Source organism: Lampetra planeri, chromosome 17 (assembly GCF_965212315.1).
Source record: "Lampetra planeri chromosome 17, kcLamPlan1.2.h2, whole genome shotgun sequence".
NCBI lineage: Eukaryota > Metazoa > Chordata > Hyperoartia > Petromyzontiformes > Petromyzontidae > Lampetra > Lampetra planeri.
This window is the reverse complement of record NC_136123.1, coordinates 9897540-9911713: the sequence shown is the minus strand read 5'-3', so window position 1 is coordinate 9911713 and position 14174 is coordinate 9897540. Positions and strand designations below refer to the sequence as shown.

The following is a 14174-nucleotide window of genomic DNA, read 5'->3' as shown; positions in this document are numbered from 1 at the left end:
CTCAAATGCACGTGCACAACACGGTGCATTTATTGCGCGTGGAGCGGAGTGGTGGGAGTGAAATGTTAAAGCCTGACCGCCGATCTGCCGTAATTTTGTTGGGTGTTCTTTTCATATTGTGGCGGTGCTTGTAACTCGCTTGACAGAATATCGATCGGCAGGATGACATGCACATACACACGCCTACACATACATACACATTCTTGCCGCGTTCGCGTAATGTTCAGCTGAGTGGAACTGTGCTCGAGCGCTTGACTCGGTGGGAAGGATAAGAGTTCAAAACCTCTTTGGCAGTTGATTCAACCCATCATCATCATCATCCTATCTCTGGGACCTCTAAAATAATGACCAAGTTGTGGTTGTGCGGTGGGAAGACTGCGCCTCAACGTGGGAATGTGGCCTTTAACCACCACCGTCTCAGAGCCGCCAAGAGAATTGTATCGGCGTCCCACTGTTCGTTCGAGGAGGGAGGCACTTTGGCATTTAACTTTGCTGGTGAAATAGCCTTTGAGTCAAGGAGGGGTCGGTCGGTACAAACATGTGGGTGGCAACCACTACCGGAACCCACCTTGGGCAGTGTCCACCATGAGCAGAAACTCTGCGTATAATGCTCTCTGTTTTACAGACCCTTCCTGTTCATCTCAATATTCTGTAGGCGTTTTGTATCACACGTTGTGTTATTCTATTGAACGATATTCTCATACTGAGATTGGAAATGTTGTGGCTTGGCTCTCCAACACACCAGTGTGCTGTACTAGTGACGAATTGGTATGTTCTGTTCACATGACAAACCTCTTACTAATTGGCTGTGTCGGGTGGTGGTGGGTTTAACGACACATTTATATATTTACGCGATCTAACCCAAAAAAACCTGTTATGGATATTCTCTATCGAATGCAGAGACAATTTTTTTCTCATTCTCATAAAAAAGCAACCATATTGACCTCTCTATCGTACGCATTTGCAGTCTACCAATACAATAGTTGAGGACAGTGATAAGCCGCTATTGAGCCAGTGGATTCGAGACCTCCCGAGACCTACCGATGTGAAGAAAACCCTGGTGCCATATATATCTCGGGTACATATTGTACGTGGAACTTCGTTCGCGCCGTACGTAGCCAGCCGTGTTAATGAGTGGCACACGGCAAATCGTTCTTGCACAGAGGAAGAAGCAGCTGCCCACTCGCGTTAGGCAAGACACCGACTTGAGAATAACTTACTGCCTTGTTGCTTTTTTTTTTCTAAGGACCAACCACGATGGACCCTATCATACTCGTATTGCCAAACGTGGGGTCGAAACCGCAAGGTTGTTAAAGGCTGCTGGCTGCCTTCGTGATGGGGCTTGCTCGGCGCCGAGGCAATTTCCACATGGCCAAAGGTTGAACCGAAATGTTCAAATCCGGTCATCCACTTGTTCCCACTGACCAAAATCACCAATGCACTTCTGACCTGTGGTGAAAGTATGTATATTGAACTTCTTTCGCACCTTGCGTAGCAAACCGTGCTATTTGGAGGTGGCCATTGTAGACAGTTTCGCGTCATTCAGAAAAGAGTAGGCCACTGAGTCCAGAGTCTCGGCAGAGGTCGTCGGGGGGTGTCTTGGTGGTGCAGGTGGGTTCATAATGGTCGTCGTGTTGTGGGTGACTTGAGTTTGATTCGAATTCAGGTCTCAAGTCACCCGTGCTTTCACTAGGGTGCCAAGTGTGGAAAGGCTTTTGCACTGCAGAAAAAGATGGTGTAAGTTGGGTTTGCATGCTACTTCGTGTATTGGCTCTGCGACCTACTGATTCAGAATACATCTGTGGCTTTGGCTATGTGGTATAAAAGCTTTGTAGCTCTTATTTTTTCACAGAGCTTTATAGTTCATCGGATTCCTCCAGCGTAAAAAAATATTCTGATTCGGATGACTGGCACGCGGCATCCAGCTCTTTACGTAGGCGGAAGCAGCACCCTGGAGTGTTGGGCAACAGACTGAATCGAGAGAGTGCATTGCCATGTCGCTTCCCGGGGCAGTTCCGTAGCGCGATGCGAAGTGTTTTGCTGCACAAGAGTTTTAAGAAAGGCTTCTCTTTGGCTCCGATCACAGACTTTGGCACACTCTGTGCGGTAACCTGTACACGGTGATGGTGAACATTGTAAGTACATCCTTACAATGTTGTGTGCACAGGTCACAGTGCGCCAAAATCCATTTTTGGCAACAAACAAAAAGATGTAATGTGCAGAGCGCGTGCTGGGTAATCGCGGTTCGAGGCGAGGAGCCCACGGCACTGTTTTCAGCATTGTTCCCCCTGTGTTTAAAAATCTAATGTATTCTGAGGTTTTTCACGTTCTCGCATCGGGCGAGTCAAGGGGTCCTCCCCCGACAAGCAAACACGGCGGGGCGGCGTGAAACGACAGCGGCTGCGCGCCCTGAGCCACTGTTTTGTAATTTTCCACGTTCTCATGGCGGGGGCCAGTCACTCCATAGCATGTGACCACTGTGTTTGACTTTTACTCAAGGCGCTGCGCATTTTATTGATCCAGTCAAACCACCACCGTCTGGGATTTGAACTCACAACCTCCTAAATGCAAGCTGAGTGTTCTAAACCGCAGCACCATCCAAGCCAGATTTTCACACGCAGACCCCGTAGAGCAATTGTGTTAACGGCACAGGGCAAAATCATTTTTTCCCCCTTTCTGGATCCTTCTATAGATAGCAAGGCCACTTGTCACGTCGGGTGGGGGGATGACCCTGAAGCGATATCGCAGGCCTTCACCTGACATCCATCAAGCGTGTGTCCTACCTCGTCGCCCCTGCACGCGCCTGTGTGTTGCGCATGTGAATGAGCGAACGCTTTGCTTTGTGCCTGAAAAGAAGTCCTTGCCATTCTCAGCAGTCTCAGGTAAAGGCATTGGACCGCTTAGAGCCAGGCAACAGGGTTCGGAGAGTAACAGGGCACACAATATCGGATCCTGTGGACATTAAGGACGTAATGATTAATTGATTGACCGATTAAAATCTATTTTTAAGTTTGTGATACAAACGTTTCATTTTGTGTGCAAGAATATATTACAGTATTTACAATTCATGTGCAGTATTCTGTATTGGTTGAGCAATGCCAACGTGAGCGGAAGGTAACGGAGGCCGAGGGTGACCAGGAAAAAGATGGACTGATGGTGCTGAGATGTTTACGACCTCGCCTGGTGTACTATGTCGTGCATTCGATCCCGACCCTGACGCCTGCTGTATATTTGGAGTGTGCATGTCTCTCTCCCCGTGGTCGCATGGATTTTTCTCTGGGTCCCCCTGTTTTTCCCTCCAAATTAAAAAATATGCATTTATAGTATTTGGCTGTTGCTATAAATTTCCACGTGATAAGCCACTTCGTTGAGCTATCATTTGTGACAGCCAGGTCGCTTCTGAATAAGAGCTATATAGCTCAGTGGGCCTCACCTAATAAAATAAAAATAGCTTAGTTTTAAGTGGAAGTGAACAGAGAAAAATCCGAGTGAGTGGTCTCATGACGTTTGTCAACAGTGCAGTACATTGTGTCCAGTTGATTCTAGATTCGAGAAAACTCTGCAGCCACTATATATTGTGTCCAGTTCATTCTAGAAAACTGTGCGGCCACTATATATTACACATGGACCACCAAGATCACAAATTAAAAATGTCATATTTTTAAAATAATTTATCCATAATCACATAATTTGAAAGTTCATTGAATTGTGTGCGGAGGGGGGTGCATTCCAAAAATTGTCCCGGGTATAACATGAAACTGCTTCCAGTGATGGCGTCACGACTGCTGAGGAAGGCAAAAGTTAAATCCACCTGAATTATTCTACCATCGTTTTGGCTCAAGGGCCCTGAGTTATGGAGCCATGGCAATTGGGAGGCGAGGGGGGAGTGGCAGATTAGGGGGGGGGAGAGCGGATCGCATGGGATGGAGGCGCTTGAGCCATGGACCTGCCCTTGGGCACAGAACCTCAGAGAGAATCTTTTACACGTTTTTTTATACTGCATGTGTGTGTGTGTAGCGCTCGATTCAGAATGTCAACGCGTCTCCCGGCTCAAGTGGATGCAGGGGACAGCACTCGTCTTGAGCCGGCGGTGGAAATTCCCGATTACCATGGCAGGACCCATACTTCCAAAAGGATAACCACCGTTAACATCCTGCAAAAGTGGCGCGCTCGTCAGGAGGCCGTTTACAGGGATCATTTGGGCCCTCGTTGTGCCTGCGCCGTGCCACGGGCAGTGTATGCCATAAACTCCGCGAGATATGTATGTTGAACTTCTTTTGCACTGTACGTAGCAAACCACACTAATCGGAGGTGCAGGGGAAGGACGACAAACTAAACGCAAAAAGCAGTTCTCAAGAAATGAGTTTTCAAACTAGATGATTTAAAAGTGCATATCTGCAGTGGCTTCCGAATATCGAAAGACAGAGCGTTCCAGATGGCTGCAGAAGCTCATCTGAAAGCACGCAATGCGGTGACCGACTTTGTTCCATGGCTAGCCAAAAGCCACTGCTGCGAGGATGACCGGAGTTCGCGTGATGGTTTATGTATGTATGTGCGGTAGCGTAGTGGTTAGCACACTGCGCTATGAACCCAGCATCCCGGGTTCGATTCCCACTCACGGACAAAACCAGTGACACATATCTGAACCTTTCCTGGGCCTCCCCTGGGTCGTCTCAACCTCAAATGAGTACCTGGTGCGGTGTGCAAACATCGCCACTAGGGAGAGGAAGCGGCCGAGCGTGTTGCTGACCACACACCCTTTTGCGTGCCGTGCCAGCCTTCATAGCACTTGCCCCCATAGAGTGCTTGTTTCTTGGTTTTTGTGAAGCCACTGCCTTCCCCACCGGTGCACTAAGCTGGTATCCCGTTTATCAAATAATCTATTGCAATATTGCATCCATGTTTGCAAGCCTGTTGGCTGGGATTACTGGGTGTTCCTTGGCTCGCTGTCCACTAGGCCATTTTACACGGGGGTCGGCGGATAAACATCTCTCTGCGTCCAGAACATTTGCGGGGTGTTTATTGCTTCAGTCGCCAAATTTTGCTGTCTGGGGTAAGGCAGATGCCAAATTCACGGAGATCATTCACGAGGTGAGCCATTGTTTACCAGCACTGTAGCTGGAGCAGTCTGGAACACCATTCCGGGAATTTTTTTTTCACAACACCACACCCATCTGGCCTTATTTTGTCTTAAACACTTTTTTGTATAAATGTTCGTAGTGTTATCAAATGTCCTCTTTCCTATGGCAGGGATGTTTCATTCTTAGAATGACCACTGTTTTTTTTTATATCACAACTCAACGCGAGCCCGGTGCAAAGCGCCGGTCACGGGGACGAAGGTGGGAACAGAAATCTTGTGAACAGCAGCAGCCGCGATTCTCAGCGCGACCAGGTCCCAGTGAAGGGGGGAAACTGGGCTCACTGCCACGTGTGGAGACATCAAGGTTTATATTCGAGAATGCCCACTGTTGAGTCCTGACGAAGCAGTACAAGCTCACGAGATGGTGCTAGTTTTAACCCCCACCCCCCACCGAGGTACGATCTTGATGGTAATGATGGTGATGATGATGGTACTGAATGGGGAGAGGTAGTGCAGCAGTTAGCGCGCTCATGGCCAACACCGGTGACGATTATCTCAACCGGTCCTGGGCCTCCCAAGGTCTACTCGGCCTCAAATGAGTACCTGGTATGGTGTGTAAACATCGCCACTGGGGAGACAAAGGCGGCTGGTTGTGGTTCTGACCACCCACGCCCTCGTGTGCCGTGCTGGCCTTCATAGGGGCTCGCGAAGAGTATTTGCTGTTCGCGAGCACCTCGTTCGGATACACTGGCGGAGCCAGTTGGGGGGGGGGGGGGTGGCACGTGCCCCCCCAATGATCCGATCGAATCATTGGGGTTTATTAGTAATAAATCGGCGTTTTGCAACCCCCACTGCCACTGTGTAGCATATATTTACGTGCCAGGGACTCTCTGAGATGATAGGACAATAGTCTGAGTCCATAATTGGCAATAAGTAACGGCAAAGCAGTTATGAGTGACTCACAGAATTGTGCGCAGTTGCGTATACAGGACACGACTTCCCTGAAGGCATTAACACCTTCAGTGAGCGCGATGCCGATCACACAACGCGGTTCGAATTCGACTCTCGATCGATGGCTGCGCCATCGCCGCACACGCGTCGAATAAAAAGCAATGGACGTCGAATAAAAAGCAAGGGACAAGTCCTTACTTACTAACAACTATACTTTTTCATTGCTGGAGGGGTTTCCCCCCCCCCCTACCTGAAAATCTTGGCTCTGCCATTGTTCGGATAGTTGACTTATGATGGAGATGATGATGATGATATAAATAAATGATAAAGATGGCAAGAAAAATTTGTACCATGAATTTAATCATGGTAATCGTTGTAATGGTACCGCTAAATGATAATGAATTGATGGAGCTGCTGTAATATTAGTGATGATTCAACACTGTCCAGGAATTGAATTTACATGCTCATGATTGTTATCACTGCTAATGAATCAATAGGTCTCATGTTGCAGCCTCCTTCTGCATTATCAAGCATTTAATGATAATTGATGTTGTTTGAAAGAGGACTACCACGTAAACATACTGACCTGATTATCATGTTCACTTGAACGAGACGTTCCTGCGGCTGTATAAATAGAAATTAATGTTGCACGTACACCTGTGCCAAGCCGTGTTGAATCGTATAATGCGACAATTAACCTTCTAAATGAAATGCCACATTGCACGATAACGGAGGATACGTGTGTGTGTGTGTGGTAATAAGACATAACAAATGTATGGTTTTAACCGTAGCATAGTTCTCTCAAGAATAACGTATAGAACAATAATTTGTGCCAGGATAGAGTTAGGACCGTGCGCTGTGTGAACCCTGCAAACCTTACTCTTTGGTTCTTTCGGTAAAATCACGTATAAAGAGAAAATAATAAGAGAAAATAATATACGTGACTTTACCGAAAGAACCAAAGAGTAATTCCTGCAAACCTGACTTGGATTCCTGGCACGACTGACATCAGTGGCAAGTAATAGCCGAGCAGAGAGACCCGCTTTGTGAAGTACCATCAAACAACCCCCAAAGCAGACACGGTGTGGCGTGGCCCTCATCCATCAGTAGATTGACCAAAGGTGTTAAATTATGTTGATGAATCGCAATGGGTGACCAGAGAAGAAGCCTTTGAATATAAGTGGGTGCTGAGGAAGCCATAAATGGATTGGTTAGGGTCTTAAAACCAGAAAACTGGAGAAATTCCCCATCAAGTGGATTAAACTGATGTCTTCACTGGCATTGTGCAAAAGATGCAAAGATTCAAAGGTCATACCAAACACAATTAAACTAATACATCACATGAAGTCACTTAATGCTAATCAAATACTACATAAAGCTAGTGAATTACCGTGAAAAGAGACAAACCTCGCTAACTGGCTGTGTCGGGCGGTGGTGGCTTAACGACACATTTAGACTTACGCAATCTAACCCCCGGTAGATGTAATCGGCAAGAGGAGGTGGTAACGGATGGGGCACGTGGGCCGGGCTGAAGGAGAAGGTGACCCAGACAGACAGTTGGAGTGCCACCCACAGTTTGGCCACCAAAGGGGAAGATGGGACCGTGAAGGGCATTATACACTTGGGCAATTTTTTGGGGCAATTACCCCAGGCAGCATTCACCAACAAGGCATTTCATATGAACAGCTTTAGCCTGTAAGGCAATGGCATAAAGTGACGGGAGTTCCGTTCAAGAATACTAATGGGAAACGGACGAAGCGCCTATTTGTCGGTGAAGGTTTCTGCACGGCGGCGATTTGCCGGAGAATTGCCGTCGCGTCTTGCGATCTGAAGAGATTGGACCTTGGAGGGAGGCCAAATGTTGACTGTGGTAGAGCTAAGGAAAGGGGCCTGGCAGAAAAAAAATAATGTGGTGAGAGGTTTGGCATTTGTGGCTTTGACTGTGATGATCCGATGACATTGACATTCAAATTGACTTTGATTTGGTTTTTTTTAAAACGTGCCTACTGTGCTCCACGTGTTTGAAATTTGAGTCTGGGCGGAGGGCAAGTGAAAAGGCTTAATTCTGTAGAATACATAAATAAATGTACTGGAATGGAAATAAAAAAAGCACTTTGGTGCAGAATGTTCCGAGGCATTAGGTGGAGATAATTTCTTGTTCACGGGCGGAAGACATCTTACTACACGGCATTGTTTTTTAATGACTTAATGTGTTTTAGCCAGCCGGGATCATAATGCCAAGAGCTCTCAACTCACAATAACAAAAAAAATAAGACCACATATCCGCTCCATTCCATCTTTTTCTCCGCATAAGAAAATAAAGTAACACTTTACACCTTTCACACCTACCACTAGGCCTGCATAATTTGATGCAGCATTGGTTCAATATACGCAAACTCTGGACCGTTTCAACGTATAGTGTCTCATCAACAGTCAGGCACGCTTAAATAAATGCTGGTCAACTGCCAGATGTTGCAGGCATGGACCATCCTCAGAATTGGTTCCTAGTTGCACGCACAATGATTTCCATTAATACATGACACAAACGGTTATTCGGAACACTTACAAGTTAAAATCATGATCTCATACCTTTGTGTTTGAACCAATGTGCTGAACATCACTCCCGTACGGTCCACGTCGTCAACAGCGGTTGTTCTGCGGTGAGACCCGCTCCCCATGATCTGAATCTGGAATTTCCACCTCTGGATCGGGACGGCAAATGAAGGATTATATTATCGGCCGCTCATCGCTCGGTTTGAACAGGGGAGCGGCTGCGTGACTCGTATATATTGATCGCGATTTCAGGAATGCTTTTGCTGTCATAGCTGCCAACGAATGCGCAACGCAGTACTGTACATGGCAACAATAAAAAAAAGGGCCGGGGCATAGGTCGTGCTCTGCAACGAGAGTGAATGTATAGCAATGAGAAGGCATTGGAGCAGTGAAGGGGAAGAGCATGAACACGTTTGTTCTCTGCATAATCACAGCCCTACCATCGGCTTCAAATTAAAAATCACAATGTCACCCCCCCCCCCCCCCTTGTCCCCCCCCCCGTCCCTTTCTCCCCCCTTACCCCACGTCCCTTTTTTCCCCATCCCCTTGTCCTTTCCCCCCTCAACCCTTGCTCCCCCACCCCCTCCCCATATAAACCTTCATGCCCCCGCTCTCGTGGCACCCACATGGATGGGGCAGTGAGCCTCCAGTTCTCCCCCTTCACGAGGGCCCTGTCGCGTCGAACTCGGGGCTGCTGTTCGCGGAATTTCCATCGTTCGCCCCCCCCCCCGCCTTTCGTTCCGTGTCCAGCGCCTTGTATCGGCCTCGCGTTGAGTTGTGATTCTCAAAAAAACAATACGTCAACATAATCATAACAAGCGGGTCCGGTTGACTGCGCGCTCATTTCCCAAGCGCTGACCCGTTTTACCGCTGCCCAGGATGGAACACGCACCACTCTGTGGGAAGTCAACAAGGTTTTATGGGCAAAACTGGCCCATGCCATACGAATGTGGAATTCCCTCCACTGTTGGCTTGAAAGCCGACAGTGGTGATGGGCGGCCGCCCCCACGCTCCGTTCATGTTTCATCACCAACAACAACATCATCATCATCGCATCATCAGCATCACGGTCCATGTGGGCAGGCAAGCCCGTAGGTGTCCACTGCACATGTCGCCATTTGTTTCCACTTTCCTCTGTCTTGCGCCAATGTGCTCAAGTTCGTGCCACATCTCTCTGCCACCAATCTCTGATGTCGTCGTTAAGCCGTTCTCTGGCAGGTCTTCCTCTCTTTCCGGTTCCTTCCATTTTCCCGAACAACAACACCACACTTTTATGTTCGCTCTTGTTGTCCATTTTGCATATAGTGTCCAAATAGTGCCAGTTTCCTTCTCATCACTGCCTGCATAATCAGGTCTTCTATGTGCAACCTTTTCTTCTACGTTGGTTACTCTTTAAACAGGTGACTGTGTGCGCTTTTGAACCGGGGACATGCACTGATTATTATCGATCGCTACCCTCGCACGACTACTCTACATTTACTTGAATTGTGGAAGAGTTTGTCTGTACAGTACATAATTTTGCATACCTAATGCGGTATTGATTTGTGTACGTTGCAGGTAATAGATTCACGTGACTCCATCAGCCACGAGATAGAAATAGCGACGGTTCACCCCAACCTGGAGTAGAACCACAGCCCCTGAATCGCAGTGATCACCGTCATTGATTCTCTCACAAGGGGGGGGGGGGGGTGATTCATTATACGGCACACCACTGCTATCCATAATATTGGCCACCGTTCAACTACTCGCGTGAAAGACTTAATTGCCGGAGAGTAAATAATTTCACATCATTACAGCGAGATGCCATGAGGGGGGGGGGGGGATGGCTACAGCTTGGGAATGCCTTCATCCAGAAGTTGGTGGGTAGATCATGGCGGCTGATGACTAAGTCTCCAATCGTCAAGATATTTTGGAAAATAAAGGTTTGTAGTGTTCACGAAATAACGAACACCGCAGTAGGTGTTGCCGTACGCTGGCAATCAGTCCGGTCTGGGTGGGGTGGCACTGGTTTGTGCGTGTGAGGAGCGGCAGTGTAGCGGTTTATCGCGCTGCTCAGCCAACAGCAGTGACGATTATCAGAACCAGTCCTGGGCCTCCCCTAGGTTGACTCGGCCTCAAATGTGTAAACATCGCCACTAGGGAGACAAAGGCGGCTGAGCATGGTGTTGGCCACCCACCCCCTCGTGTACCGTTCCGGCCTTCATAGGTGCTCGCTTACAGCACTTGCCCCTACAGTCTGTTAATGCTATACTGGGGGATCTTGTTTGTTTTTGTAAAAAAACATAATAAATGTATGGTTTTAATAAAATAGGTTCCACTTTTAGAGAAATTGACATTGGTCATCTTATGGGCAGGCTGACCCCCCCCCCCCTACCATCATCGTCATCAACATCAAACTGACCCTTACCATAAAAAGTGGAATTGTCAGCACTGGCTCGGAGCCACCAACGGAAAAGAGCGCCACCCCCACCCCCGTGTCCATTCTCGCAGGGAACGCCGTGTACCGTGTTACGAAACCGCTGATGCATTGTCGCGCACGCTCGGCGCAGCCGTTTCAATGTGGATGAAGGACCACCTGGTGGTCAGAGCCAAAACTGCATTTGTTGATGTTCAGTGTATTGTTGGGGCTGTGATGAATCCTCGCAGTAAACGTGCAACGTTGGCCCGACATCAGCCCAAAGTTCCATGCGCGCTGGGTTTAATACTCCGGTGCGTACAAAACTATAAAAAAAGTATTTCACCAGGTAAGGCCCACCTAAGCGATATAGCTCTTTTTTGGAAGCGACGTGGCCACAAATGATGTGGGAATATCTAGCAGCCAAATACTCTGAAACGCACGTTTCTAAATGTTGAGGGAAAAACCGGAGGACTCGGAGAAAAATCCACGCGATCACAGGGAGAACATCCAAACTCCAAAGATACAGACGTCAGGGTCTGGATCGAACCCATGCCCTCCTGTATACCAGGCAAGGTAGTTAAGATCTCGTTGTCTGTGGCCAGTTGGGAGGATTACGTACTTAAGTTAAATTAATCCGATTCTGATTGCTAGAAGTTGTTTTAAGTCATTTCATTGGAACTGCGTAGTCCCAATTTCAGAGTTACTTGCTTTCACATGTCACTTGCCACCGATGTTAACTGCTTCCGGGAACTGTAGTCGGGTCGCTGGGCTCATTGCGCGTAGTCTGATTACAGCGTGTGCCATATCACTCTCTAACACTCGGTGCTGTGAACTATTGCCTTTCGATGTCATTCAGCACACGTGCCGAATGGCATGACAGCATGAACTTCTCATATGCGGTCACCTGAACTCCGCTTTACTGTGCAGTCAGCCTGACCCCGCTGTCACATTGCATTGCTCCAATTCTTTGAGCTCCACACCCTCCATGGCAAGTCAAGTCTAAAATCGCAAATCAATTGTGGGGTCCAGTGATCATCTCTGTTGGTAGTTTTGCTTGAGATTCCCCATTCCTATGGTTGGGGCCCAGTCTGTCCCTCGGACCAACTGTTGTGGTTGTCTACGACGCCCTACGGAATCGCTGCCGACGGTCGATCTTGCCTGACAAGTTAAGTGCTCACGTAATGAATCTCATTGATGGCTTTTGCTTTAGTCGCGTGTGCAATGCACTGCACTGCAATCATTTGAGAAACAAAAGTGAGCCCTTTGTAAACTCACTGCTGGGTGAAGGCCTCTCCATGCCTCATCGGTCCTAACGTTTGTTCGACCATACTTCACTATGCTGGTCATTGCAGGGTGGTGAAGGGGGCCCACTGAGGACTGGTTCAAATATCACGTGCCAATTGATGTTAACCGTGGCCGAGAATTGAACTCGGATCACTGGCTTCATAGTGAATTGGCCTGGCCATTGCATCATTTGTCCACTTCTGTGTTTTGGTACTGTATTAACATACTGGAAAGTAATGTACAGTAAAACCTTTGGATTGCGAGCATAATTTGTTCCGGAAATGTGCTCGTAATCCAAAGCACTCTTATATCAAAGCGAATTTCCCCATAAGAAATAATGGAAACTCAGATGATTTGTTCCACAACCTAAAAATACTGTATTCATATAAAAATGATTAATACAAATTACCTTTTATATTTTTATTATTTAAATTTAATATAAAGTAATCACATTTATTAATTAAATTTAATCGTAGCTGGTGTGAGGGAGACGAGAGAGAGGAGAGGAGGGTTAATGTGTAGGACGACTTTCACTTGCAGTACAGTTACTAAAGAACAGTCACTACACTTGGACACAAAATAAAAAAAAAATACTTTACGCACACACACGTGGTCACAACACTATAGTAAACAGTATACGCTCGCACGGATGTTGACTATACGAGTGAGGCACGCCGACTGAGACCGAGCATGGGAGACAATTACCCACAATCCGGCAGCGAGAGATAAGAACCATTAGCTCCGTTGTGATCACGTGACACTCGGCAGACAAAGTGTATACTGTACGTACTACAGTACTCGTATTGCAAGACCTCGCTCGTTTATCAAATTAATATTTATTAAAAAATTTTGCTCGTCTTGCAAAACACTCGCAGACCAAGTTACTCGCAATCCAAGTTTTTACTGTATTTAAATGGTGCCTCGAGCCGCTGTGATGTCACAATGCTCGCCACGTGATGCTCTCCACCTCTCCGGGATTGGCTTTTAGCTCCCAATTTTCAGATGGCGGTCTGTCAGGGAGAGGTCAAACACGGGGCGCATTTGCCGTGACGGGTATAAATTGTGCCACTTACTCCCCGCCGCTCTCCATGTGACAGTTTTAAATTGGGGCCGAGTTGGAAAGAACTGCTCCAGGAAGCTGGCATAATCATCGTCATCATCGGCAGCCATGATCAATCCACTGTTGCATGAAGGCCTCCCCTAACTCCCGAACTTCTCATCCTGTAATGTTACAATCCGCTCAGCACCTGCACATGAACTGCTGTCCTCCTTGACATGTTCTGTTCCTTGTCTGCCCCCCCTCTGTTATCATCCTTGATCATCATCCATCATCCTCTCTCACCATCGTGCCCTGCTCAAGCCCAGCTGTTGCCAACAGAACATCATGTAGTCTGTGCCAAGCTTGGCTTCCTGCACGGTGGTAATCATTTCATTGATCTCCGAGGGATGATGGGGCTGAGTAACGATGTTTGCGCTCAAGTGTGAACTCATCGCAGTGTGTTCTTCAAACACACGCACACGACAGTCAACATTCCAACCCGAAATCTGAACCGGTGACTCCCCTCCAGCACCACCACCGCACGTGTGGCTCGAACGGTGTGTTCTGTTATTGGGTGGATTTTGCGTGGCCCGCAGCGTGCGTAACATGCCCCACTCGGTATTGTACGCTCTCTTGTGGGCAAATTCCAACCCCCTCCCCCCCCCAGCGTGTTTTGCGCGCTATTATGTTACGGGCCACACGGGGTGGTCAAAGACACACGCCAGAGCTGACCGCAGCACGCGTTGCATGGAAACGCGTAAATTATTCATTCGCGTGCGTCAAACGAGCCCTGTGTGCGCGCAAGTGGAAGGAGAACCCGAGTCGGCCGATTTTTCGGCACGGCCGGCGGTGGAGCGAAGCTGACGCAG

At 47.9% G+C, this 14174-nt stretch overlaps 2 protein-coding genes across 3 annotated transcripts in view; one reads left to right on the top strand and one right to left on the bottom strand.

Moving 5' to 3' along the window:
* MED10 (mediator complex subunit 10) overlaps positions 1-8779 on the bottom strand; it is a 49345-nt gene extending 40566 nt beyond the window's left edge. Inside the window, exon 1 of the mRNA XM_078602098.1 lies at positions 8621-8779. Within this exon, the coding sequence (XP_078458224.1) occupies positions 8621-8709 (89 nt within the window). The 5' untranslated portion in view covers positions 8710-8779. The remainder of the gene's footprint in view (positions 1-8620) is intronic.
* LOC144723358 (ubiquitin-conjugating enzyme E2Q-like protein 1) overlaps positions 1-14174 on the top strand; it is a 30435-nt gene that overhangs the window by 9321 nt on the left and 6940 nt on the right. The gene's annotated exons all lie outside the window — the stretch shown is intronic.